Here is a 27,697-nt window from a genome sequence, read left to right as displayed (position 1 = left end):
AGTAGATGGGGGGGGGAGAGATTCCTGGCAATTGGACTGAAAGAGAGGCAGAGAAGAGGAAGGGATGTTTCACCCCTTCAGGGATGACACCCAGGATAGGCCACACCCCCCGCACCCCCCTTCCTACACCCCTGGGTGCAGCAAGAGCTGGGATTAAGACTAGCATGGCTCATTTTGTGGGGTGCCATGAAACATGGAGTTTTGACCACCAAACATTACAGGGGCCCTTATCCCTGTGTTTGGTGCCACTTTGGAGTGAATTGGACAACGTTGGGCTTTTGGCAAACTCTTGACCCCCACGGGTTAGGGCGCTGAGGGCTCATTTTGTGGGATGCTGTGAAACGTGGGGTTTTGACTGCCAAACGTTGCAGGGGCTCTAGTACCAGCGTTTGGCACTGCTTTGGCGTGAATCGGACGATGTTGTGCTTTTGGCGAAATCTTGGCCCTGCGGGTTAGGGCCTCCCTGCAGGGTAGGCTCACCCCTGCATTACAGGCTTAGGAGTCTGAGAGAGAGTTGAGATGTTTGCACACATGGTCCAATTTCCCTTAAGCAGTTTAAATGTTTGTACAAGCTCTTGAGACGTGCGTTTCTTAGGTCCTTAGTTGTAGTTACCATATTGGCCTGAATATAAGCCTCACTTTCCCCCTAAATTCCGACTGTGAAAAGTGTGGCTTATATTCGTGACCTTACGGTATGCAGCCAGGAGCGCAGGGCAAACAGCGCCAGGAGCACGGCAAAGTAGCGCCCGCCCCATGTGTAGTCCCCCTGTCCTCTCCCCCAAGAGTGAGGAAGGGGAAAGGCTGCCAGCAACGCAGTGTGCCCCCCACTCAGTATGCAGCCAGGAGCAGCAAGGAAGGGTGTGCCTTATATTCAGGTATTTCTTCTTTTTTTATCTCCCCCCTCCAATTTTAAAGGTGCACCTTATATTCGGGCAAATACAGTAATAGAGGGGCCTTGGTTTACCCCCAAATCTGTGTCTTTGCTCTTTATTTCTAATCTCCTAACACAATGCCAGTTTCTATTCATTTTTTAAGTCTTGAGCTCAGTTCACCACATTCCCACATCAGTTTGCCTTAAAAAAAGTATTCTTGAAAATTCACTAGCATTCTAATATATATAATATAAATATAAATAAATAAAATAAAATTTAATACACGTAGCTCTTAATATGCACATTTTGGTATGCAGTTTCCCCTAATGCCCACATTCTTGCATACAATTTTCCCCAACACATTTTGGAGTTCGAGGACTGCATCACAGAATTCGGAGAAGAGTGAATTTCCAAGGATATCTATATTTTGGTGCCTGCATAGCTATGGATAGCAGAGAAGCCTGCTTCTTTATGTAACCTACTTAGGTTTCTACCAGCCTCTCCTTTGTCCTTGAAATACAGGAGAGGATAAACAGAAGTGCCCAGCCTGACCTTTTCTTACTCACTGCCATCTTCAACGCTCTCATCTCCGCTCCAGACTAAATTGTCCTAATCTTTTTTAAATCTGTCCTGTTATGGAAATCCCTCCATCCAGGAGACCTCTAATTGCTTTCATTGCCCTCATGCAGGTTTCTCCCCTCTTTTGTTTTTATGGGGAAGGTGGTGACCGAAAGCTGTTTGAGACCTGAATGGGAACTCTGTTACAGATTGCTAAGAGACCAGACAACTCAAGGTTACAGGGGACAAGCAGGACACAGGTGCAAGTCCATTCCCTGGAATATCAATCAGGAGGATAGACATTTGAATGCTGATGCTAAAAGTGCTGTCTCTACAAAACTCAGTAATTCAGTTCTACATTAGATGCACCACTGGGCTATGTATAAGTTGCTTTTGGAGATGGCCATAGAGATAGCACTCTTCAGGCTGTAACAGCTGGGAAGGGTCATTCCAAAGAGAAAAGGCCCCACCTGCAGATCTTGTCCAGGATTATCTATGAGGATGAGGATGATGTTGCATGCAAAGCAGATTGTCTAATCCTGTGCTGTGGACACCCCCTAGACTTGGGAGTCTTTTACTGCATTTAAAGGGATATTGGGATTGTCTCCCTTTGGAAATGTGGCTGAATGAAGAATGATCTGATATAAAAACATGAACTCCAAAGAGAAGATTCAGCAAAGCTGCAGACATAACAGCAGGTGCTTCAAAGTTCTGAAGAAACATCAGGAGGGGCAAGATTGGCCCAGGGTCAAGGTTGCCATGGTAATGACTTGCCCTCCTTTGTGACATCTCTTGCTTCTCCCTTAAAAGCCACCAACTACAGGTGTCCCCTGTGGGTTAGTGAGGAGAGATCAGGAGAGATAGAGGTGTGGATGCGGATGGCAGAAGGAGATTTAGGAGAGGCTTTGGATTTTGATTTTCTTATTTTGATTTTCTTATTTTGATTTTCTCATTTTGACTTTTATTTGATTTATTTGATTTCATTTGTTTTAATTTAATTTTACTTGTTTTAATTTTTAATACAGTGCATGACAGTAATCCAGTCTTGAAGCAACCAGGGCATGAACTATGATAGCCAGGCTCTCTCAGTCCTGGAATGGCAGGAGTTAATACCTTTCTCTGCAAGCCCTGAATGCTCTTGGCTGCCTCTTTGCAGCTGTTAAGAAGTCCTACAGTTCGTTCAACTGCAGAAAGATGGAAGGAATTGGTAGGGATGTGCTGGCAGGTCTCTATTAGGCTAAACGTATTTCTGTTCTGCATCATCTGTTCTACGCTCAGGCGACTGAGAAATTTTGGACACTAAAAAGGAGCAACAAAGTGGCCCCGCTCCAGCGCCAGGAACAGCCTGTGGCACCAGGTGAGCAAGAGGGCCCCCCCCCATTTTTGGAAGGGAAGGAATAGGGTAGGGTGGTAGCTCAGGGTATAGGATTTGTGGGGGAGGGGAAGCTAGTAAAAAAATAAAATCAAAAGAGCCAGACTGCTGGATCTGACCCAAGGCTCATCTGGTAACCCACTCCAGTGGCCAGCCAGTTTTGTGGGGTCTGATGAAGATGCTATTGACTGAGAGAGGAAAGGAAGCATTTCTAGTGGAAACAGAAGGCAGATAGGACAGGGCTGGGGGACAGTTGTCAAATAGAGGGCCACATTCTCTTGTGAGCCACATTCTGGGGGCTGCAGGCCAAGATTGGCCCCCAAGGTCTGGGGTGTGCCTCCCCTGTAGTAGGAGTGTAGAAGCAGGGAAATCAAGGAGAAGATTCTTGGAATAATCTTGGAAACTGCTAAGGGAAGAACTAACCTGTCCCCATGTCCTTCTCTTGTTGCAGTTGTGCCACAGCTCTTCAAGGCTTTGCGAGAGCCTGAGGTTAGTACTGGGGAAAACAAAAGAGTAGGGACAGGATCCCTCAGAGCCTCTGCCCACTGACTGTGGCCTTTGCCCCCAATTCTGCAGTCTCTGAAGTGGAGAAGCCCTCACCTCACTATGAACTAACAGCCTGACTTTTGCCATTTCAGCCATTGGACCTTGAAAAGCTCTTCTTGGTCCAGATGATAGGGACTTGTATGGAGGCAGCACAGAAGGGCTTCAAAACCATTGAGCTGCCAGAACATCTGGCCGCTGAAGGATTTCTGGTCAGTGAAAAGTTGTGTAAGTTACCCTTACAGTGGGAGGACCAGGGATGGGATTTGAGGAATGTGTTGTGGGACTGCCTGAGAGGAGAACCGTGCAGGCATAGGGCATGGAGTTTTCCATTTCTGCGGAAAGCAAAGCCTGGAGTTTGGGGTTGGAGCTGTCCTGATGCCCGCAGAGCAATCTGACTTTTCTCCTCTGCTCTCTTTCAGGACATCCTGGGGCACCTGGACCAGTTTGAGGACCGCCCTGGGATCCTTGCCTTGGCCCTTGAAGCCTTCTTTCAGTTGAGGTGAATTGTGTTTCTTTTAATGGATGGGGGTTGTGGTGGTAGGGCAGAGCCCTGAGATAAGCTCAGTGTGGGTAATAGTGGTGGGAGGAGGGAGAATGGGGCAAGGGAGACTCGGAGGAGGCAGAGTGTAACACTCCCCTCCTCCAGCTTCATGAAGCTCGCAGAACCATCCTGCATTCTACCTTTCAGGCAGTTGCAGATGAAGACAATGAACAGGACCAGGAGGTAAGTTACTAGTCTTGAGTTCCCTTTATGTGGCTCTTCCTTTCTCCTTCACATATTAAAAAGGTAAAGGTAAAGGACCCCTGACAGTTAAGTCAAGTCACAGATGACTCTTGGGTTGCTGCGCTCATCTCGCTTTACAGGCTGAGGGAGCCGGCGTTTGTCCGCAGACAGTTTTTCCAGGTCATGCGGCCAGCATGACTAAGCCTCTTCTGGTGCAATGGAACACCGAAATCAGAGCAGCGCAGGGAAATGCTGTTTAGCTTCCCACCAGAGCAGTACCTATTTATCTACTTGCATTTTTTGGGATGCTTTCAAACTGCTAGGTTTGCAGGAGCTGGGACCAAGCAATGGGAGCTCACCCCACTGTGGTTATTCAAACCGTTGACCTTCTGATCAGCAAGCCCAAGAGACTCAGTGGTCTAGACCACAGTGCCACCCACGTCCCACACATTACACGCCCTCAAAATCTCTTCTCTTTTCCCTCCTCCCACTCCGAGGACCCACTGGGATGAAAATGGGCATCACCCACAGCAGCTCAAGGGGCATCTCCAGCGCTTGCTGTGGGGCCTCCTTAGTGAGGCCCCGTATGATGGCAATCTGGTCCTGCTGCTGTTTTTTGCAGATCAGATGCAAAAAGAACACCGACAATTACATTCAAGTTTAAATGTATGCAAAATATGCGCTGTAACTATTCATGGCAGTTCATTCACAGTTCACACCTACTGCTCGGAATGGGCCGTTTGTTTCTTCGGTAAACATTGAAGCTTTTGCCTTTTCCATCTAACCTGTTTACATTCATTTTTCTGCACTAGGCATGGGGAACATGTAGCAATCCAGATGTTGTGGGACTCCAACTCCCATCAGCCCCAGCCAGCATGTCCAATGATCAGGGATGATGGGAATTTGAGTCCAAAAGCATCTGGAGGTCCATATGTCCTTCACCCTTGCTCTATCTCCATATTTACATAGTGACAATGCTTTATGAATCATATATAGTGGGCTCCAGTCTGTGAAACCTTATGCTTTGCTATTCTTCTTAGTCTTTACTTAGGAGCATAGGCAGCAGCTCTTCAGAATTTCAGATGGGGAACATTTCCAGCCCTACCTGGAGATGCTGGGGATTGAACCTGGGACCTTCTGAATGCAAAACAGATGTTTTCGCGTGGAGTTTCGGTCCTTATTATAGAAGGCAGTTCATTATGCTTCGGTTAACTCTATTCCTTTCCAATACAAAGTTGTTTTTGTCTGCATTAAGTGTGGCAATGATATTATGTCAAATCTGGCATCGGAGGGTGGGGAGAGGTGCCTGCATTTTCTGGGCCACTTCCTGCTTTTCCAGTTGTGCGTTGCAACACTGAGTGGCAGCTTCCTTTCCAAACTTCCACTTATGTTGTTTATCCGCTTCTCCTTGGAGAAATTGTATTTCAGGCTGAAACTGGTCATGCTTGGATTCATCCAGAACTGATGTTCTATCTTTGAGAGAATCAAAAAGAAGAGGAAATCCTCTGAGCTATATATTAGTTTGAAGACAAACTGTAAACTCAATGGAGATAGGAGAGCATGCAGGTGACTTGTGCAGCTGCATCATCCTGGGGAAAAACAACTTAGCAAGTCAATGTCAGCAGGGTGACCCAACAAACATGGTAGAAGGGACAAGGAACAAACCAGGGCTTCCTAGGCTGCAGCTCAGAAATGCACAGTTACTTAGGACTCATCCACACATCTGCTTGAATGGTGTCTAGAAAGCACAAGTCCAAGCAACTGCCCCACCACTTTCAACCAGAAAACCCACTCTTTAGAACAAAACTGGAACAAACAGCAATCCATGGAAGATCCAATTGCCATTTGTTCCGATTCAGCTCGAAAACGTGGATTTCCCTAGGGGAAAATGGGGCAAACAGATGTGTGGTTGAGCCCTTAGTCCAGTAGCTGCTGTGGGTTCTCCCGCTATTTATTACAAGTTTGCTCAAGGTGGAGTTGTTTCTGTATCATGGCTATAGTCGCCATGGCAAGGGGAAGTTGCAACAAAATGTTGCAGCATACCCTTCTCCTTAGGAAGTGTATTTTTTATGGGAAGCAGAAGAAGGTGCCTTCTATTGAATCCATAGGTGCCGGGTCCTGCCCCACTTTGTGGGTGCCCTGTGAAGGCCTGTGACATCACACAGGTGGTGCAAGTGTGATGTCACACGGCAGGAGGAGACTCATTAGGGCGAGAAGGCACGACAAGGCCCATTGCGGCTGCAGGAAGGCCCGATTGGGCCTTCCTGTGGTTGCAGCAGACCTCGTTAGGCCTTCCCACAGCCTTGTTGGGCCTTGTTGGGCCTTGTTGGATGGACTTCGTTGGGCCTCCAGAAGATAAGGAGGCATGTGGTGGCAGAGGCGGAGCTAGGTGCTCTAGCACCCAGAGTGGCATGCACCCGGGGGCGGGGCTAATGGCCCGTGGGGGCAGGGTGAGCGTCCCGGGGGGTGCCGCATGCGGGGGGCAGCACAGCAATGTCACCTCCCTCAGGGAGGGCACCTGGGGCGGACCGCACCCACAGCACCCACCTTCCTCTGCCAGTGGTTGGTGGTAGTGCACGGAGCCACTCCAGGGCCTCCTAGAGTTGGCCGCACCTCTCCTCAACTGGGCAGTGTGGCTGGCTGGACTGGGAGCAGTGGGCTCCCTTGGGGGTCTGCTCAGCAGGAGCATATGCTCCCCTGCTGGGCATGCTGATGTCAGGCACACACACACCCTGAAGCATGCACTGCACCGCTGCAAAAAATTGTGGGTGCCCTGTCCCTTCATGGGGAATGTGTTGTGGGGGCTGAAGCACCCAAAAGCCCCCACACTTGGCACCTATGACTGAATCAGACCACTGGTCCATCTTGAGCCGTACTGTTTACATAGAGAGGCAGAGGCTTGCCATGTTCCCAAGCAGTATTCCCTTCCAGCCCTACCTGGCGATGCCAGGAAGTGAACCTGGAACCTTCTGCATTCAAGACAGATGCTCTAGCACTGAGCTACAGCCCTTCCTCGGGGTTTTAGTGGGCCAATTTCTCCAAGCAGGGAATTCAATTCCCCCCTCTGCTTGGTTTTCATATATTTTTTTCCCACACGACACTATTGGATGATGGGTCAATGGTCAGGCAGTGTGGTGAGCTAGACAGAGAGCTAAATTTGCAGCAGCTAGGAACTGGTACTTCAATCCATTGATGGGGCCTTCCAGTGAGACTGCATGTTGAAAGACTAGTTGCTAGAAATCATAAATGGGATAAGTGCTCCTGTGCCTTGCAGGCTTCCTATGGGTATCTGGTTGGCCACTGTGAGAACAGTATGCTGGATGGAATGGGCCATTGCACTGATCCATCAGGGCTCTTATTATATTCTTGTTTGAACTGAGGAGACTCAGATTAAAATTCCTGGCTGGCCACCTAATGCCTGTCACCATATCTCAACCTTAGTCCACCTCACAAGAAACAAGGGGAAAACCCATGTGTGCTGTACTGAGGTTGCTTGCAAATTTCTGATCCTTTTTTTAAAGGTCTGGCTCACATTGGCCCTACCTGTGTGTTACCAGTTCATACCTTACATTTACCCGTGTGTATAGAGCATGCTTAAAGAGAGTATTTGACAGAACCAATTGAATCCGTGGAATGGATGGAGGGGAGGGGGCTGGTTTGCAGACGGCTCATAAAATACAAACACAAACAACCCCCCAATGCCTCTGAATTCTCAAATCCCAAAAGGTCTAATTAGCAGAGTTTGGAAGGAAGCAGGCTGCCTCACAAATGAGTTGACTGGATGCTACCGTTAACACCTTCCTTCCAAGAGCCAATAATAACCCAGTGACTCATCGAGCATATTGCCATTCCCCAGACTCCAAAAGATGCTGCTTGTCCCAAAAAGCTGTAATTCACCCAATCTCCCCACTGCCCCTTTGGAAGCAGTTGCATATCTCCAGACCCCTCTTGAGAAAGGCATCCCCTTCAGCCACCCAGGAGTCAGACTTGCAACTATTAATTTTCTCTATGCACATCTGGCTAATGGGCTACCATTTGTCATTATTATTATTGCTAGCCCTATCATTACCTCTAAATCAAGGTCCCATCCAACTCTACAGTTCTATGAAAACATGTCCTGAAATGATACCCAAACCAAAATGCAGCCATCCTTTGAAATTTGCATATATCGAAATTTTGAGAGGAAGCTCTGCAGCCAAAAAATGTAGAAAGATACATATATTGGTGAAAACAACATACAAAAAACTGCACAAAAATGCAATAAATGAGGGGATGTTGCTTTGCAAAAGTGCATATATAAATATGTAGATACACTCAAATGCTAGTGAATTTTCATGAAGACCTTGTTTTTTAATTGCAAACTGATGCAGAAATGAACTTAAGACTGGAAAAGGGGGAAATGGATAAAAACCAAAACTGAAATTTGTCGATTCCTAGACTCTGTCTTCCTTATTTTTCTACAGTTGCTGATCCATTTACTCCCCCTACCTATGAGGAAGGGCCATAGATTAGTGACAGAGTCTACCTTGCATGCAAAAGGTCCCAGGTTCAATCCCCAATGTCTCCAGCTACGGTTGGGGAAAGACTCCTGCCCACCTGCAGATTTGTGTCTTGATTATGGAGTATGTGTGTAAATATCATAAATGAATTGTGGGATAGGCAGCAGTCACTTAATTCTGCAGGTTATTGAACAACAAAGCTGGAACTGCAAGAAGGATCCAGATCCAAATTAATTTATCCCGCTGTCTGTGCTTTTGTATCAGCGGCGTAGCGTGGGTTGTCAGCACCTGGGGCAAGGCAAGTAATTTGCGCCCCCTAACCCGGGGCAAGGCAAGTAATTTGCACCCCCTAACCCGTGGATTTGCGCCCCTTAACCCGTGGATTTGCGCCCCTTAACCCTAACCCCCAGTGCGGCCGGCCCCCCTGCACCCCCCACGCTACGCCACTGTTTTGTATAATAGGAAAAAGGTATCAGCTGTCAATAAAAGTACCCCCATGATAATTATTTATATCCACTTTGTCCCAAATATGTATTGCCAGTATATGCAAGAAGAAAGAATTGTCAGCAATCAGTATTTATAAAATTGAAGGAGCGGTTTTTGTTCTTCCCTAGCCAGGATGCGGATCAATCCCTTAATCCCTTCAGTGTTAGAATATGTACAGCAATATTCCTCTTTGTTTAGATTTATTCAGAATGATTCCTTTACATTTACTAATAATGGAATTACAAAGAATGAACACAGTGGAAGCCAGAAAAATCTACATTAAACTAGTCCCCCCCCCCTTCCACATCCTTGGAGTATATAAACAGCACCAGCTTAGCTCCCCTTAGACCTTATTATAAAATAAACAGAACTATATCCAACCTACAACAGGCTTCTCTACATTTGCCTCCTGCACCACTTTGTCATTTCCTCCAAACCAAATAATCAACAGATTCTGCAATTTATCCCAGATAATGCACTTTCAGCTTGTGAAATCAAGGCAACCGATGAAGATCTCAGATATGGATGCACCATAATTTTAATGACGATAACCCCAGGGTGCCGTGAATTCACCAGTGACCTTTGGGTGGTGTTCATATTGCTTCTTTTCTGGCAAATGTGCTGCCCGACTCTGCCCAAAGTTAAATAAATCCCCACCTTTGCTTCAAAATCATTTACAGCATGTGTTTGTCCCAACTGCTTCCCCTGGCAGAATACTCTACAATCCAATGACGTCTGGAAGGACAAGCATATCCTATTATCTAGTCAAAGCCTCCTGGCACTTCAGCAGAAAGGTATATCAACTCACAGCATATTTCCTGCAGCACAGACAAATGAATTCCTCCAAAGGAGCTTCAAATCAATTTGGGTACCAAAGGGACTCTGTGTCAACCATCTTTTTCATATGTGTCTCACAGCCATCGGAGATGGCACGTGCCCAGAAGCCGGCTATTGTTTGCACATGCAGGTGTATTCATGTTGCCTATTTATTTATTTCAAAGCAAGTCTAAACTGCTTCATATTTAAAACCTCTAAGAAGCATGCAAAAATACAGCATAAAAGCAACAATATAATAGCACAAAAACAGAAAAACCACTTTGAGGTTTTTTTTTGTTTTTTGTTTAGAAACACATACTTCTTAGAGATTTATTTATTGACTGTGTGTGGTACTGTATATCAGTCTTTGTAAATCTGCTCCTGCCAACCTAGCAGTTCAAAAGCACATCAAGTGCAAGTAGATAAATAGGTACCACTCCGGCGGGAAGGTAAACAGTGTTTCGTGCGCTGCTCTGGTTTTGCCAGAAGTGGCTTAGTCATGCTGGCCACATGACCCAGAAAAAATGTGTGTGGACAAAACGCCGGCTCCCTCAGCCAGTAAAGTGAGATGAGCACTGCAACCCCAGAGTCGTTTGCGACTGGACTTCATTGTCAGGGGTCCTTTACCTTTAGGCTCTCAACACAGAATACAATTAACAAAGTGCAATTATAGTGGGCGGGTTTTCTGGGCCCTACCAGCTAACATGTTCGAGGTTCCAGGCTCTTCAAAGACAGGGGAATGAAGGACCCAAAAGATGCCTGGCATATGTTGACATCTGTCTGTCTTGAGAGGCAAGGGGCTGAACCTCTGAGGGTGAAGTCAAACTGTTGCATTAGTAGCAACAGCTTGACCTCCTCAGGGTGCAAGCCTGGGCAGTGTGTTTGTAGGTCATCAGCTTCCCAGACAATAAAAACCCCGCTCTCAGCCTCGCTAAAGTGGTCCAAGGGAAAGCAGAGCAATACATTTGGCACCAGCAGGAGTTGCTGGAAGAAGGCTGTTACTGCCTCCTGTTGGAGTGAGTTCTATAGCTTAACTCTGCATTGTGCGAAGAAATGCTTTATTTTATCTGGCCTGAATCTTTCAACATTCAGCTTCAGTTCTAGACTTATGAGAGATGCAGAAAAACATTTCTCTATCTATTTCTCTTAACCCACCTTTTGGACATGATCCTATCCCTTTTCTACTGGGGCAAAATCAAAGAGCGGCTGGGGCAACCCAGCCAGATGGGTGGGGTATAAATAACAAAATCAATATTATGTTTATGAAAGACTGCAAGGTTCCTTGTTCACAGGGGAGTGTATCTGCAGCCCTATAATGCCTAATAGATGAATAGATGTTCCAGGTCCTCTCGGTTGATTTTTATTGAGCTGATGTGTATGAAATTACCTAGTCATGGGGAAAAGAGATTGCTCTTCCCCACCCTCTCCCCTGGGGCCCTTCTGCGATGTAATACCACACTCCATATATTGAAAAACCATTGTAATTTGATCAAAACTGTCGTCTCCATCCCATAATTTCCTCCCACCTAAACTAACCACAGTGGAACAACAACAACAAAATCTCAGCCTCTTAAATTTGATCTGCATGGATGTGTTGGAATTGAATGTTGAAATATGAAAGGGGGAGAAAGTGTGCTCACTGACTGCTTAGAGGGAACCAGCATTTTTGGGATTCTGTGTGCAAGACAGGCCCAGGACCATTTATTAAGCACTAGCCTACTGAACTGTCCGGGGGAACTGTCCATGTACATTTTGCAAAGCTGGACAAGCTTTCATAGGATCTGTCCACATATTCAATAATAACAGTTGTGCAGAAGCTTGAACAGATTATATTTCTTGATAAACTTAGGACCAGAATACTGAGACCTGAGGGCATTCCCACAAGAGATAGAAAAATGTCCCTTGGAGGCTTTTTCAAAATAAACAAATAAATAAACAAATTGCAAGCAGATGTGGAAATCTGAATTTGATATTGAGGAAAAAACTGAGAAACTTAAAAGACAAACCCCTAAATGGACCCTTTTACCTACTCCCTAGCGGCTTTCAAAGGAGCACATTTGTTTTGAAATCCTGGAGAGGACTCGGGCACAGAAAGAGAGAGAGAGAGAGAGGCGCTGTGGGTTAAACCACAGAGCCTAGGGCTTGCTGATCAGAAGGTTGTGGTTCGAATCCCCGCGATGGGGTGAACTCCCGTTGCTCGGTCCCTGCTCCTGCCAACCTAGCATGTCGAAAGCACGTCAAAGTGCAAGTAGATAAATAGGTACCACTCCAGTGGGAAGGTAAACAGTGTTCCTTACGCTGCTCTGGTTCGCCAGAAGCGGCTTAGTCATGCTGGCCACATGACCCGGAAGCTGTACGCCGGCTCCCTCAGCCAATAAAGCGAGATGAGTGCCACAACCCCAGAGTCGGCCACAACTGGATCTAATTGTCAGGGGTCCCTTTACCTTTACCTTACTGATCTTGCAGCCTGAGGCAAGTGCCTCAGCTTGGCTCATGACAGAGCTGGCCCTGACATTCTGTCACAATACTCTTCATGGAAAACAATCCCAGAAACTCAGGAGGGGGAAACAAATGTGTTTTGCAGCCAGTCAGAACCAGCCCAGAAAGTGAGAGGAGAGAAGCCGGCTGGAGATCCAAGAACAGTTACCTCACCTAAAACAAAGAAAATTGATGTAAACAGAATAAATAAATAAACAAATGATGCATTTGTTTACAGTCCCATTAATTGACAGAACAGCTGCCATCCTGTGCAGGGCATTCTCATTAAAGTCAGCAGACATAAGATCAATGTTTTTCTTTCCTTTTCCTGAGGAAGATTCTGATGACTATTAATGGGAGGAGGGCTTATTTTGCAAGCTCATCTGCTTCCCTTTTCTCCTTGCCTCTTAACATGCAACCAAAGGAACATAAAGGGACGTTCACCAAATTCCCAGGGGACTTAAGATCAAATGGGCCAGGTGAATGGAAATTTTGCCAAATACTTTTAAAGATGGCAGCTTCCTGTTTTCTTCCAATCACCTTCTAAACAAGCTGATATTGAAAGAGCCAGCTAAAATGAGAAGAGGCCTTTGGTAATAAACATAGTTCAAGTGGGTGGCTCCTGTGGGAAAATTAGAAAGAGGGGCTGGAAACCCTCCTCCCCTCTTCCTTGTTGAAGTGTTATAGATTGCAAAGAGCTATCCTTTTACATCTGAAACAAATGCTCGCCTCCAAATTTCCTTCTGCAAAATGTGATGTCAAATACTTTCCAGATATTGCCTGATATAGTTTACAAATAGACTATCTGCCTAAGAATATAAGAACAGCCCTCTGAATCAGGTCAATGAGACAAAGACAGAGACAAGAGATAGTATCTCCAGCCTTTTCCAATTGCTGGAAACTGCTTGTTGTCCTGCTTATGGATTTCTCATAGGCATCCAGTTAGCCACTGTGAGAACAGGATTCTGGACCAGACGGGCCTTTCTCCTGATATAGCACAGCTATTCTTATTCTCCACAAATTTGACTAATCTCCCTTGAAAGCCATTCGAGTTGGTGGCCATTACTGTACTTTGTGGGGACAAATGCCACAGTTTAACCACATGCTACTATGTGAATTCTTTTCTCCATCCTAAATCATTTATCTTTTTTTAAAAAAATGTTATTTATTGGAAGTTTCAAAAATTACAGAGAAAGAAAAAAGAAGAAAGCAACAACAACAAAAGAAAATTTTCAAAGCATATATAACAATACTTAAAAGAGGGAAAAAAGGAAAAAAAACCACACACATAAAAATCAATACAACAATAACAATAAAAACACAATATTCCATATCTTTATCTTTCATTAACTTGTTTCATCGACCTCCTCACACCTCCCTTTTTGTATTCTAGTTTAGTTATTTATTTCAGCAAATTCTTTCCATCCTTCTCAATTTTTTAAAAATAGTTTGTCTTAACAGTCTAACCTATTAATTAACTCAGCAAATCCTTTCCATCTTTCACTATATTCTGTCATTCAGTTTACCTTAGTTTATTTTAACCTTATCTTCCCAAAAATACCTTAAGATTTAAAACTTAATATTTATTTATACATAATTCCTTATAACATTTCTGCTAAAGCCAAATATTTTCATTCCAACATTTTTCCTAATACTCATTAATTTTACACTAATTCCCAAAATAAATTTTTAAAAGTTTTCTTCCAATCTTCCTCCAGCGTCTCTTCTTCCTGGTCTCGGGTTATGTCAGTCCTTACTGTCCATTCCATCTAGTCCATCAACCTGGTAATCTTATATCCGAGGCTCTTAAGTCTTTTCCATGTCCCTTCTGCAGGTCTTCTTCTTGTTTGTACTTGCACTTTACCTTGTCTTTTGTAGATCTGTTTCTTAATTTCTTTCCTTTCTCATTGAGGAGTAGGTCTCGGGGATGTTTCAACTCAAAAATATCTCCATCTCTCCTCAGCAGATCGGCCCATTCCCCACAGTCCCATTCCCCACAGTCAACAGTGTAGTCCAGAAAATATTTAAAAGCATGTTTCAAAGTCCCTCCAAACTTAAGGGGCCCCACAACTCCAGCCCCCCCCCCGGCCCACTTCGAATTCAGCCTTCAACAACAATAACTTATGCTCCTGTAGGGCCTCTGGCCTCTCCATTTGTGTTACTTGAGGTTCAACAGCAGCCTCCTCCATTATCTTCTGCGTTTGCACTTGCTCTATCAAAACAGATTCCTGAGTTGGCTCCTGGATGGTTTCTGTATACATATTCACTGTTTGTCCAAAGTTTCTGACTGCAACAGTCATCAAATCCATCTTCTCATGCATCTGCTCCAACAAAGCGCTTATCTTGCAAAAAGCAAGCACCAAAACTTCTTCCAAACACATTTTTGTTCAAGGTCACAGTCTGGTCCCATGATCCTAATCTCCACAGCTGTAAAATCCCCAGAACGACTCCAGCAACAATTTAACAAGCTCCCTCTAGAGGAGGCAATTTCTATTTGTATCCATCTTTTAAAAGCAGATCCAACAAAGAAAAATTACTTTCATTTTTTGGATTTTTTGTTTCTTTTAAATGCAAAAGGCAACATTGGAATCAATTTGTTTCTCTTCTTCAACTAACTGTCAAAAGATGTTCCATTCACAGTCAATGAACTTCACCAAAAATCTCCGTCTCTGACACTCCGTTCCCAGGTTTGAGACGGTGGAAATTTATCTTTCTTTACTCTCTCTCCTGCAGGCTTGAACAGTCAAATTTCCCCTCTTTACTCCTGCTTCCAAGAGGTGTTTAGATGATCAAAACAGGAGGAATTAAAAACCTTTATGTACAACTTTCCAGACTTTGGCTTGCACGATTTTTGCTTCAGACTATTTACAAAAGCGGAAGGTGGACTTCCTGTTTAGAACCTTCCTGCTGAGTGCCAAATTAAATTGTTTCTTAGCCCAACTTTCATTCGACTCACGGGTACTTGTTTAGAGTCTAATTGTCCCCAGGAAAAAGTCAGCGCTCTCCGGCAACGGCTGTGCAGCTTCACTCCATAAAAATAGCGGTCGATTCAAAACACCGCGCCGCTCACCCCATGTCGCTTCAGGTCCCCGAAAAAGGGGTTTCCTTGCGTGTAGGGGGGGCACTCCTGGTGTCAGCCGAATCCCATGTTCCCAGGCTTCCTCCGCCTGGGATTTTTAAAGGGTCTCCGCCTTCGCCGCAGCGGCAAGACCCGATTTTCGCGGAGCGGGTTCCTCTGGATCAAAGGAATTCCGTCATTGCTGATGGCGCTAACCTGGAAGTCCATCCTAAATCATTTATCATTCAGTTTCACTGGAAGACTCCAAGTTCTAATATTAAGAAGGGGGGGGGGCTCTCTATTCCCTTTCTTCACACCATGCATTACTGAATGTACTTCTATCATGTGTTCCACCTTACAAAAGTTTTTTACTATCCTAGAAAGCCTCAAACGTTGCAACCAAATCCTCTAAAGTTTTAAAAGACAATTAGACAGATTTAGGAAAGTTTAGGATAAATACATTAACCAGTGCTTTTTTCTAATATATATATATATATATATATATGTATGTATGTTTAGGGGTACCCTCATTTTCCTACTCATATTGAAATACTGCCTCTCAATGAGGCCAAACTTAGATTCACAAAATGTTTAGGGGTATGCATTCCCCCACGTCCCCCCAGAAAACACACACACACTAATAATAACAATTTTGTAAGTCCCCCCTTTCTTCTTTCTTCTTTTTTTACATGAGTGTATAACAATTGTTTTTTTCTCCATGTCTTATTTTGCCTTCAATGAAGAATGTGTGTGTGTGTGTGTTCTATTGATCATCTATCTATCTATCTATCTAATCTATCCAGTGCTTTTTTCTGGGGGGACGCAGGGGTACATATACCCCTAAACATTTTGTGAATCTTTGTACTTTTGTCCATTTACTATATTTATTTTTCCCTGATTTGAACTATAAAATGGTGATTTTCTTGAGTCAAAATGAGAATAGCCCTAAACATTTTTTTAGAAAAAAGCACTCTGTCTACCTACCTACCTACTGCCTCTCTCTCTCTCTCTCTCTCTCTGTGTGTGTGTGTGTGTCTGTGTCTGTGTATTCATGAAATAGCAAGTTAGGCACAGCATAGTACCTGAGTGTTCATATATATACATTTACCTAAATGTACACCAGAGAAGCATGTACACACTCACATACACACAGGCCCAATCTGCACTATACATTTAAGGCATTATAATACCACTTCGGGGACGCAGGTGGCGCTGTGGGTAAAACCTCAGTGCCTAGGACTTGCCGATCCTATGGTCGGTAGTTCGAATCCCCGCGGCGGGGTGAGCTCCCGTCGTTCGGTCCCAGCTCCTGCCCACCTAGCAGTTTGAAAGCCCCCCTAAGTGCAAGTAGATGAATAGGTACTGCTTTATAGCGGGAATGTAAATGGCGTTTCCGTGTGCGGCACTGGTGTTGGCTCGCCAGCTGCAGCTTCATCACGTGACCCGGAAGTGTCCTTGGACAGCGCTGGCTCCCGGCCTCTTAAGTGAGATGAGCGCACAACCCTAGAGTCGGACACGACTGGCCCGTACGGGCAGGGGTACCTTTACCTTTACCTTTAATACCACTTTAAACAGCCATAAACTCTCCCAAGTAATCCTGGGAACTGTATGTACTTTGTTAAGGGGGTTGGGAGGTGTTAGACACACACCCCATTCCACTCATCTCTAAATACCAGTGCTTTAACAGTCAATCCCTCTTCCCAGCACCCTTAAGAAACTAAATTTCACAAGATTCTTTGGTTGAAGTCATGACTGTTTAAAGTGGTATTTTAATATATAGTGCAGATGTGGCCTGATATTCTTAAGAAGATAAGCCTTTGGGAGGAACAGGTGCAACTTGAGTTTAAAGTGATTTATCCAGAATCAAAAAGTCTCCAGTTTTCTCCTGCTGAGACATTCTTCACTTTCCCAATCATAGACACAACAAAGCTTAAATTCTGTGTGCATGCACAACCACACCACAGCCTTCTGCTGCTACAATCAGAACATATTGTGAAAATTAAGCAAATATGCCTGTGTACATGAGAATTGAGAGTGGCTGGAGCTGCCATGAGCTCACCTCAGCTGTTCAGGGGGTTGTGGACGGAGCCTCTGTTGTTAAAATGGCTAATTATGCATTAAGAATTGCAAACATAATTCTCAAGACATGTTCATCTGCATGATAATTAAATTGTCCAGATTCATTTCGATGTTGTTTTTGGACTGCCTTTATTTTTTACTAGATAGAGAGACAGAGAAAAGGATAGAAGGATGTACAGAGTGGAGTTATTTTGGTGTGTTTTTTTAAACCAAGGTATAGAGTACAGTAGTACTTCAGGTTAAGAACTTAATTCGTTCCGGAAGTCCATTCTTAACCTGAAACTGTTCTTAACCTGAAGCACCACTTTAGCTTATGGGGCCTCCCGCTGCTGCTGCCGCACCGCTGCTGCGCGATTTCTGTTCTCATCCTGAAGCAAAGTTCTTAACCCGAGGTACTATGTCTGGGTTAGCGGAGTCTGTAACCTGAAGCATATGTAACCTAAGGTACCACTGTACTTGATTTCACCATATTTACTTCCATTACAGAAATCTGACATTTTGACTGGATTTTTGGTGTGTGGGGGGGGAGAGGATGAAGGGGGAAAGTTGGAGTGGACTTGTGAAAGAGGACAGTGTCCCAACTGCCATTAAGAAAGGAGGGCCTAATAGCCAGGGGTGGAGGAAGGGGAGTGCAGCGAGGGCAGTCTGCCCCAGGTGTCACCACTGAAGGGGGTGACAAAATGCTGGGCAGCACCCACCGCAGGTCCTGCAGCGCACCCGAACCACGCATCTCTCCTGGGAGTGACGTGGTGGCTTAGGTTCCTGCAGGCTCTGCCCTGCCCCAAACAGTCCGCCCGCCGCCTCCACCTCAGCTGTAGGGCAGCTGAGTGGGAGGAGGCCGGCAGACTCCTTGGAGGCCCCATGGAGTGTCCTGCTCCAGCTCGCCCCTCCCTGCAGTTGGCTGGCCCCGCCCCCATAGGTGGCTGGCCCCGCCCCTGGGCACAGGGCACACATGCCACCCCAGGCACCTGATTGGCTTGCTCCACCATTGCTAACAGCCATGCTATCTCCCCCCTTTGAGTGTTTGCTTAATCGGTGATGATGGAATTTGGAGCGCAACAACACCTGTAGGGTACCACCTTATCTGCCCCTGATGTAGAATCATTACCAGGACACTGTGCAGGGGAAAAAATGTGTCTTCCATGGGCTGCCCATAGTGCTTCAGTAATGAGATCACACAGTGATGCTCTCAAGAGTTTCAGTGGCTCTGTTTCTCAAGCACCTCAGAAGTTGTCCTACTGAGCATCCTGTGACTGAGTCTTACTTTCATTATAAAAGCTCTAGCAGACTGTACTCAGTGCTGCTTGGGGGTGCTAAGAAACCAAAACATATTGAGATTTATAAATGAAAAAGCACACAAGTTTTTTATTTCTTAATTTCCATTCTCATGCTATTAAGTAAAGTGCAATGTACAATCCTGCCAGTGCAGTTTGGAAAGGTTCAGCCTGCCATCTTAACTCAACATGGAATCCAATGGTATCCAAACATAGACCAAAACTTGCCTGATTTTGGGAATTGCTATGCTATATCTGGTGATGATCCTTAAGACGTGTTTGAATGCATATGGAGCAGACAGACACCTTTCCAAAATTTATAGAAGGGAGAGGGGGGGAACCAGTCCCTCAAACCAGTTCACACAAGGGTCAGTAACTGAGGTGGGCACCCTCAACCAATCTTACATAATTTTTCTGTCCCTCCCATTCACCCAAATGCCCTAAAATACCCCCCTTCCATTCTGTACAAAGCTCTGACACAATGCAAGTGGGCAGGGAAGGTTCTTACAGAGCCGAGATAACAATGGGTTTGCCCTCTGAACCTCATAGCATTTTATATAATCCGTATTGGAATAGCTCTCCACAAAGGACTGGGTCCCCGTTCAGCTGAGGCAGAGCAAGGATAATGAATCTGGACAATTTAATTTGTATGCAGATGAAGGTGTCATGAGGGTTACTTCTGTAGTGCTTAATGAGTAATTAGCAGATTGAATGGGAAAGACACACCTCTGTAACCTTCTGTGTGACTCAGGCAAGGATTCAGCACATACCAGTCACTCCCAATTCCAAACAACCTGCCCATTGCTGCCACTGGCCCTCCCCTAAAAGACAATTTGTATTCGCCACTTGCTTTGGCATCGATGTCTTATCAGTCGTAATCTCCTCTTCACTCCTTCTTGCTCTGGGCAGCATTTCATTAGCCTGTTGTCATGCAGGGTGTGGACAGGGGCAGCTTGTCCCATTTTAGTGCCTGAGGCAAGCCAGGTAGTTGTCCCCCCCCCCCCGCAGAAGTCTCACTTATTGAGGTTGTGTGGCAGCAGCTTCTAGTAAATTCTCACTGGAGGGCATCTCCATGCAACCCCAGCGGAAGTGGCGGGGTCATTGGGGTGCCCATGGAGGTGCCACCCCATGGGATTCCAGCATCCAAGGTGGCTGCTTCAGTCTATCTCATGGGCTGACTGGCTCTGGGTGGTGAGATACCCTCAGTCAAAAGCCTTTCTCTTGTTGTCACAGCTAAAAGCACGTAAAAAAATGAAAGCATCAGCATTGGGGCAGTGATGTCCCAGTCACTTGGGCATTTTCATTTTTAAAAAGTTTCAGTAATTACAGTATATGCAAAGTTGCCATAAAACACTCAGAAAGACTCAGACACAGAGTTATGGAAGAAAGCTTCTATTTATGAAAATATAACAACAGCGAGGAACTGCAAAATAAGTAATGCAAATTAACAAAATCAAAACGTAGACTGGGCTGGGAAGGTACTTGATACAAAAGGCATTCTGTATTAGGGCATGTTTATAGAAGAAGAAGAAGAAGAAGAAGAAGAAGAAGAAGAAGAAGAAGAAGAAGAAGAAGAATAGTAGTAGTAGTAGAAGAAGAAGAAGAAGAAGAAGAAGAGTAGTAGTAGTAGTAGTTTGGATTTGATACCCCACTTTATCACTACCCTAAGGAGTCTCAAAGCGGCTAACAATCTCCTTTTCCCTTCCTCCCCCACAACAAACACTCTGTGAGGTGAGTGAGGCTGAGAGACTTCAGAGAAGTGTGACTAGCCCAAGGTCACCCAGCAGCTGCATGTGGAGGAGCAGGAAATCGAACCCGGTTCACCAGATTACGAGTCCACCACTCTTAACCACTACACCACACTGGCTCTCTCAATATAGGTATTGCCAAAGCAGAGACATCACCTTGCCAACAAAGGTCTGTATAGTTAAAGCTATGGTTTTCCCAGTAGTGATGTATGGAAGTGAGAGCTGGACCATAAAGAAGGCTGATTGCCGAAGAATTGATGCTTTTGAATTATGGTGCTGGAAGAGACTCTTGAGAGTCCCATGGACTGCAAGAATATCACACCTCTCCATTCTTAAGGAAATCAGCCCTGAGTGCTCACTGAAAGGACAGATTCTGAAGCTGAGGCTCCAATACTTTGCCACCTCATGAGAAGAGAAGACTCCCTGGAAAAGATTGACTCCCTGGGGAAAGATTGAAGGCACTAGGAGAAGGGCAGAGGACGAGATGGTTGGACAGTGTTCTCAAAGCTACCAGCATGAGTTTGACCAAACTGCGGGAGGCAGTGGAAGACAGGAGTGCGTGGCGTGCTCTGGTCCAGGGGGTCACGAAGAGTCAGACACAACTAAATGACTAAACAACAAAATGGCCCCGAAGACAAGGATCGGGCTGAGGACTTCATTGCAAAATTTGGAGAAGTGCAAACTCCGAAGAACTGAACTTTGATCTGCACATCAAGAGGCATGGAATGGTTCAGTTGAAATTTAAGATGAATGAATTGGGTTGCTCAAAGCACTCTTTCTCCATACAGCTTGGAGCAGTTTTTCTCTAATCCTCCAATGCTGTGGTTTTGCTGTTTTGTTTGTATTGATTTATGGCATTTTATTGTATTCTGCTTTAGCATGTGGTTCACCATCTGGGGGGCCTCTGGGCTGAAAAGTGGTATATAAATCATCGTCATCTTCCCTACTTATGCCATATAGAGATACTCCCTGCTACGCAGCATGGATGTATTGGAATTGTCTGGAATGAGGAACTGAGGTTGACTTGAAGAGGGTTTTTTCCTTCTTCACTCTCTCAGCACATTAAATGAGCTAGAGATGTGAGGGTATTTCCTTTCCCCTCTAGCATATGGCTGCATGCATTGCACATTTAGATATTTTGACTGAGCACTCAAAATTTGCATGAAAGACAAAATTTGTATGAAAGACAAAGGGCTCATCGGATACAGTTTGTGTCACTTCAAGCCAACTGTGGCTGTGCCAGCCAGGCTGATATAAAGGTAACCCTTTGTAAGGAGATACTGTATGGGGGGAAATGTAAATTGTGTCTGTTATTATTATTACTACCTCTCTTGTGAGTTTTATTTATTTGCTTTCCCTTGATTTATGGACCACACAAATCTGCTCATACTCCAGGCTCAGGGAATTGGCCAATTATTTAACATGACAAACTAAATATGGTTTAATCAGCTCCCTGCATCTATCACACAGATGCTCATAACTATTCATACACCTCATTCATCACTGGATCTCGTAGCCAAGCTACGCAATCTGCAGGCTTCTGTGATGCATCTGTTGCTGGACTTTATCACCTGAGATGGCAAGTGGGGGTATCAATGTTTTGAATGATCTTCCTTAAAGAAAACTACTGCACATGGCTAGGCTAGATCTTGTCACCCCGACAGGGCAATTCTGTTACTAAATTTTTTATTTTTTTAAAATGGGAAAGAAGTCAAACATTTTATTTTTCCCTCCTTGGATGAAATGCCATATTCCAGGAATGGCTACAGCACACTGATCTTCTGCTTCCTTATTTCAGGTCTGCCTTCTTCCATATATCTTGTTGTTGTTGTTCCATCTTTTCTGCTACAAAGACATCCTAAAATTCTTAAAGAAACAATACAATTAAAAACACAATAAAATGGCAGAACAACATTTAATATCATGAAACAGCAGCAATAAGATGACAAAGTTAACATCAAACCAAACTTTAAAAGCAGCAGGTCACTAGTCATTAAAAGTGCACATTGAAAAATGAACAGAGAAGAAGCCTGGTAGATCTTTATAGAGAAAGCATTTGAGAGTTTTGGTGTCACCAGTGAAAAGGCCAGATTTCTGCTACTTGTTTTTCCTCACAAGATAATGGGACAGAGCAAGGCCTTTGAAACCAGTATTACAATATGAACAGAATCACGTGGGAGAATGCAGTTCTTGAAGTATTTCGATCTTAGACTATTATGAGCTTTCAAGGTTAATGCTAGGACTTTTGAAATGAGCTGAGAAAGAGATAACTTGTGTAGCTAGGAAAGATTAGAGTGATATCTTCCAATTGCTGGACCTAGGACAACAATCTGATGGCAGCATTTATATCTAAACCCGTCAAAATCCTCTTCAAACACAGAACAGAAGGGTGTCTGCATTGGCCTCTGCGATGGCATAGACTGTAGCCTGTACCATGTGAGGGAAGGAAACCAGCAAACCAACAAAACCAACTCCTCTATCCCACACTAACTTCAAATTTGTGACTTCACAAGCTGCTGATATATTTAATTCTGCAGCTAAATACCCTATTTTCCAACTCAGCTTATATACAGTATTTTTACTCCCCTTCTCAGACAGAAATAAAATAGATTGCTATTTTCCCTAGCTGGACTATTGACCCTCCTGTACAGACCTTCCTGTGCAAAATGTCCCCTTAACACTTTTAACCTTTAAACAAAAAAAACAGCAATTTTACAATCCAACTTTTACAGTCCCAAACTAAACACAAATTGGTGGAGAGTCTTATTCTTTCTCTGGCCATATGATTGGTGGGCATGTGATGCTTCTGGACTGGCTAGGCCAAGCATATGACCTAGGATCCTCTCCTGGTCATAAACAGAACAGGAGCTCCTGTTTGAATTCCAGGCTCAAACTCCAAGTTCATGTGCCTGAAATTTACTGCAGGGACCTGGAGCCAAAAATACATATTCCCATAATATTCTGTGGCCATAATTACATTTGCATATAATGAGAAAAAAATGGGCATGCACACATATTTTTAAGAAAAGAGAGTGAAAGCCATCTTAATAACTGGATCTAAATCTGTCCAGATCACACAAAAGGGAAATGAAGGATCTATAAAAGAGCTTTTGTTCTAATATTATCTGGTAAACTGATAGCAAGATGATAGTCTTGCTACAAACAACAATTTAGATTTGAAGGTGGTAGGTACCTGAAAGCTCTGAGCTGCGAGGTCTGCAGAGTGCTGCTCAGCCATTTTCTGCCTTTGATCAAAATCCCTTTCATCTGAAGGTCTCTGAGCCCTTTAGTTAAGCATCACAGCTCTTCCTCTTAGTGAGAGGGAGAAGAAAACACTCACCCTGTTTCATCGATGGGCAAACTGGTAGGTGGATGCAGATGGTGATTTGCCAAATAGCAATTTATCATGTGGTTCATTAGGGCAAATGGGGAGCTGGCCCAACAACCTACGACTGCCTTCAGCCAGCTCTCACCTGCCTTCTTCTGTACAACTCGATTAGGGGTTGGCCCTGGCTGTCAGCTTCTTTCTCCTTAATCTTACTGTTGTTCCCACATAAATCAGCAGGGAGAAGGATGGGGACAAAACCAGGGTTTGTTGGCTCCACTCAACATTGCCCTTTCTCCAACCTGTCATGGACTCTGGTGGTACCTGCTGTTGGCCTCCTTGACTTCTGCCTTTCCAGTCCCACTGGTTGTACATGTAACAGCTTGGAAAGTGGGTTGTCGGAGCTCACAGAAATCCTATGAGCTCAGACATTCCTGGGCTCTGCAGGTGAGCTCAGTTGCCTGTATCACACTGCCAAGTGGCTTTTATTTTTTTAAAAAAAACACATGGCAGGTGCAGCTGCATGGCAAACTATGTGTCAAAACAGTAACCTGTGCAGGCTCCATGTACTATTCTGCCAAGTGTTGATTTTTTTTAATAAGACATCTGCCTAAAGAGCTTTACCATACATCCGGGGCAAATGTGTGCAAAAATGATTACCTGTATGGGTTCTCTATCACCCTTCCAAGCAAGAAGGGACATTTTCCCACACTTTGGGGGCAGTAAATGTGTAGTGAAATAGTCATCAGCATCCACCAGAGTGGCCTAGCAATTGCAGTTGTGACTAGGGATGCAAGAGAATTCTGATGGAAACAATGTTTGTTTATTTATCCCATGACAAGAACAGAAATCAGTTCAGTAAATATGATTAGTATTTGCTGTTGCTGTTGCTTTCGGTCCACAAACAACACATAATAATTATGTTTTTCTCCATTTGCCTTGCATTTCCTTTGCATTGAAATTAATGCGGTGGAATAATGTGATGGCAATGTGATATACGTAATTAATTACATAATTAATTCATATAATTCATTGCATAAATTGTGCAAGTTATGTGATTTCACAGGGGACAGTAAGATGAATGGCAGAGGTTTTTTGGCAGAAGATGAACTGCAGTGGAGCAGAAACAGTGCTGTCTGTGATGAATACAGGGCAGAGAATAAAACAACTTTCCTTGTTCTGACCCCTATTCTTTCTTTTCAATAGACCTAACAGGGTCACAGTTTATATTAGGGCATGGAAACCTGATGACCTCCAGACTTTGTTGGACTCCCTATTTCATCAGCCCCAGCCAGCATGGCCAATGGTCAGGGATTGTGAGATTTGTAGTCCAGCAGTAAAATAAAATAAAATAAAATAAAATCTGGAGGACCAAGGTTTCCCCAGTCCTGGTGTATGTTCTGTGAAACCTTGAACCTCAGCTGCTTATAGGTCTAAGCTAGGGATGGAGGCTTTGTTCCTGTCCTCCAGATGTTGATGAACTCCAATGTCCGTCAACCCCAGCCAGCATGGTCAATTTTCAGGGATTATGGGAGTTGTAGTTCAACATCTGGAGGGTCACAGATTCCCCATCCCTGGCCTAGCTACCAAAAGGCACAAAATGGATTGTGGAGAAACATATATCTCTGTGTGTCTCTCTGTCTCTTTTGTTCCTTCATGCCATCATTTTGCTCTGCTGACTCAAATCAAGGCCGCCAACTTCCCATGCCACCTCTTCACCTTATATCCCAACAGGACAAATGACTTGTTTGATCTGAACAGCAACCAGCTTTGTAAATAGAGGGAGAGCGCCGTTGTCAAGAGTGCTAGTGATGTCATGGGTTTCTAAGCAACAGCCATTTAGCTCTGCATAACATTCTGGGTGAGAAGGCAGATTAAAGTCTGTGGCTAGACATCCATTTTGCCGAGTAAGAAAGAAGAAGTTTGGCTGTTGTTGCTCTGCTGAGTCAGGAAAATACTCTCTTTCCTCCGCTACCCTGCCTCATTCCACTTCACAGCTCATGAAGCAGTTGCTATAGAAATTCTACCTTAGTCTTTGTATTTGGAATCTGTTTGGCTCTCAGTAGAATGCTAGAAAATAAAAAAATTGTGGGGCCAAAAAACTCTGCACTGAATACAGTCTGCTATGAATGTTTGGGCAATGTGACAGATCTTGTGCAACTAGTTCCTTGTGATGCTTTAATTTATCCTGATCTCAGCACAGACCTTTCATGAGTGCAATTGTTGTGAGTGCAGTTCCTGCATGACTTTGAAAAACAGAGCTGGGGATAACTGTGGTACTGCACTCGCATGTAATGCTAAGGTTCAGTGGGAATGCTCTAAAGTGTAGCATCCCAGAGAGAAGGTCACTAGCTTGTTCTGGGCTATAGTTTGTGCTTAAGGAGAAGAGGGCTTACCTGTGAGTTCAGATGGCATGCTAAGCCAGCCTTTGCCATACTGGTATGCTTCAGATGTCAACTGATAGGAGTTGGAGTCCAAAACTTTTGGAGAACACCAGATCTGTGAGGGCTGCACTAAGACAACCCTCGGTTTAGCTGTTCTCCCACACTGAAATAAAGGGATTGAGGTGGGTCAAAGCAGATGTGAGCTCTTCTCCATGAGCCAGCCCATTCATATGATCCTGGTAAACCATAGTTTGACTCACCACAGTCTAACCATGGCATATAAACCCAGCTAGTGTGTCTATGTTACGAGTGAGGTAGGTGGGTGAAAAAACAAGTATCCTAAGAGCGGTAGATGGATGTGTATATTTGTTAAATCCACAAAATGTGCTATGGCCTGACATTTCTAGGGGTAGATTTTCTGTGGGCATCATTCCTGAAAAATATGATAATATAAACTAATGGAAGGAAGGCACATATCACATATACTGAATCAGATCATTGGTCCGTTCAGCTCAGTTGTGCTGGTCCAGTGAGTTAAGTGAGAAGTGAGGTCCAAGTCCAGTCCGAGGTTGAAAGTGCAATATGGAGGCAGTACGTCAAAGCTGAGGCTGGGTACAAGGCAGGGAGTCAGGTGAGGTTAGGAGCTCCGGCAGGAAAGCAGGACAGGGTTCAGGCAGGAAATGGCACCAACAATGTTGCTCCCACAACTTGGGATTGGGGCTGGCTGGCTTTTATCTGCCCTGAGGCATAGGGCAGCCCCAAACCTCAGGTGACTCACCTCTTCTGGCCTGGAGGCGAGCCCTCTGCCTCTCTGCCCTGAGCCTCTGCAGCTCAGGAGAGGCTGGAGGGTTACCGGACCCAGAGGCAACCTCAGCTTCCTCTGACAGGGCTGAGAGTGGAGCACCTGCAGGCAATGGGTCCTCCATCACCTCAGGAGCCAAAGCAGACTCAGCTGGTGCCTGCCCCTGAGGATCCAGCACAGGTGAGGACCCTTCAGGCTCATGCCCCAGCCCCGGCTCAGCTGGTTCCGGAGGCGGGGAATCCTGTGCAGGCTGGGATTCCTCAGGTTCAGCCTCTGAATCCGAATCCCAGGCCATCACATCAGTATTGTCTCTACATTGACTACAAGTAGCTCTCTGGGGTTTGGAGTGGGGACACTGTCAGCAAAATCAGAATGGGCTGGGGATTGAGCTACAGGCTTGATGAAGGGAGATGAAAAGATACTGGAGGCCCTGTTTCTGGTGACCATCAGCTCAATCATTTCTAATGGCAGGTCAGAAAGTGAAGCCTCGTAGGCAGATCTTAAGGCAGCGGCCGGTTCATAAGGCCATAAGAGGTCCTTCAAATAACCGAGTCCCAAATATTTTAGGGCTTTAGTTGGGAGGTAGAGAAGGATGAAAGTGAGAACCAGTTATCTACTGTGACAATAAGTCACCCAAGTGTTTGCTGCTTTCCAGTTGACTCAATATATTGTTGGC

At 44.8% G+C, this 27,697-nt stretch overlaps 1 protein-coding gene across 5 annotated transcripts; it reads left to right on the top strand.

Annotated features, from left to right (window-relative positions):
* Nucleotides 1-1,093: 1,093 nt before the first annotated feature.
* Nucleotides 1,094-26,411, top strand: LOC307203580 (uncharacterized protein). 5 transcript variants are annotated; one of them, XR_013833303.1, is made up of 8 exons: nt 1,094-2,183; nt 2,709-2,787; nt 3,254-3,291; nt 3,441-3,557; nt 3,768-3,847; nt 3,995-4,072; nt 5,487-5,638; nt 9,113-9,727. XR_013833303.1 is itself a non-coding variant. In XM_079954458.1 (7 exons), exons 1-7 carry the CDS (start codon nt 2,082-2,084, stop codon nt 25,613-25,615), a joined length of 540 nt encoding a protein of 179 aa, XP_079810584.1. In that variant the 5' UTR covers nt 1,094-2,081; the 3' UTR covers nt 25,616-26,411. The 5 variants fall into 5 exon arrangements, 3 of the variants coding, with proteins under 3 accessions (XP_079810584.1, XP_079810585.1, XP_079810586.1); XR_013833304.1 differs by lacking the exon at nt 9,113-9,727 and adding an exon at nt 8,536-8,824; XM_079954458.1 differs by lacking the exons at nt 5,487-5,638; nt 9,113-9,727 and adding an exon at nt 25,570-26,411.
* The last annotated feature ends 1,286 nt before the right edge of the window (nt 26,412-27,697 follow it).

The sequence above is a fragment of the Podarcis cretensis genome, assembly GCF_951804945.1.
Source record: "Podarcis cretensis genome assembly, chromosome: 15".
NCBI lineage: Eukaryota > Metazoa > Chordata > Lepidosauria > Squamata > Lacertidae > Podarcis > Podarcis cretensis.
Note: the sequence above shows the minus strand (reverse complement) of the source record. Positions and strands in the feature narration are given on the sequence as shown.

Coding starts and splice junctions, on each gene's coding strand:
- LOC307203580 (XM_079954458.1), top strand. CDS start 2,082: ATGAACTCCAAAGAGAAGATTCAGCAAAGCTGCAGACATAACAGCAGG. Junction 3,848..3,994: donor GAAGCCTTCTTTCAGTTGAG/GTGAATTGTGTT, acceptor CCCCTCCTCCAG/CTTCATGAAGCTCGCAGAAC. Junction 4,073..25,569: donor ACAATGAACAGGACCAGGAG/GTAAGTTACTAG, acceptor ATATCCCAACAG/GACAAATGACTTGTTTGATC.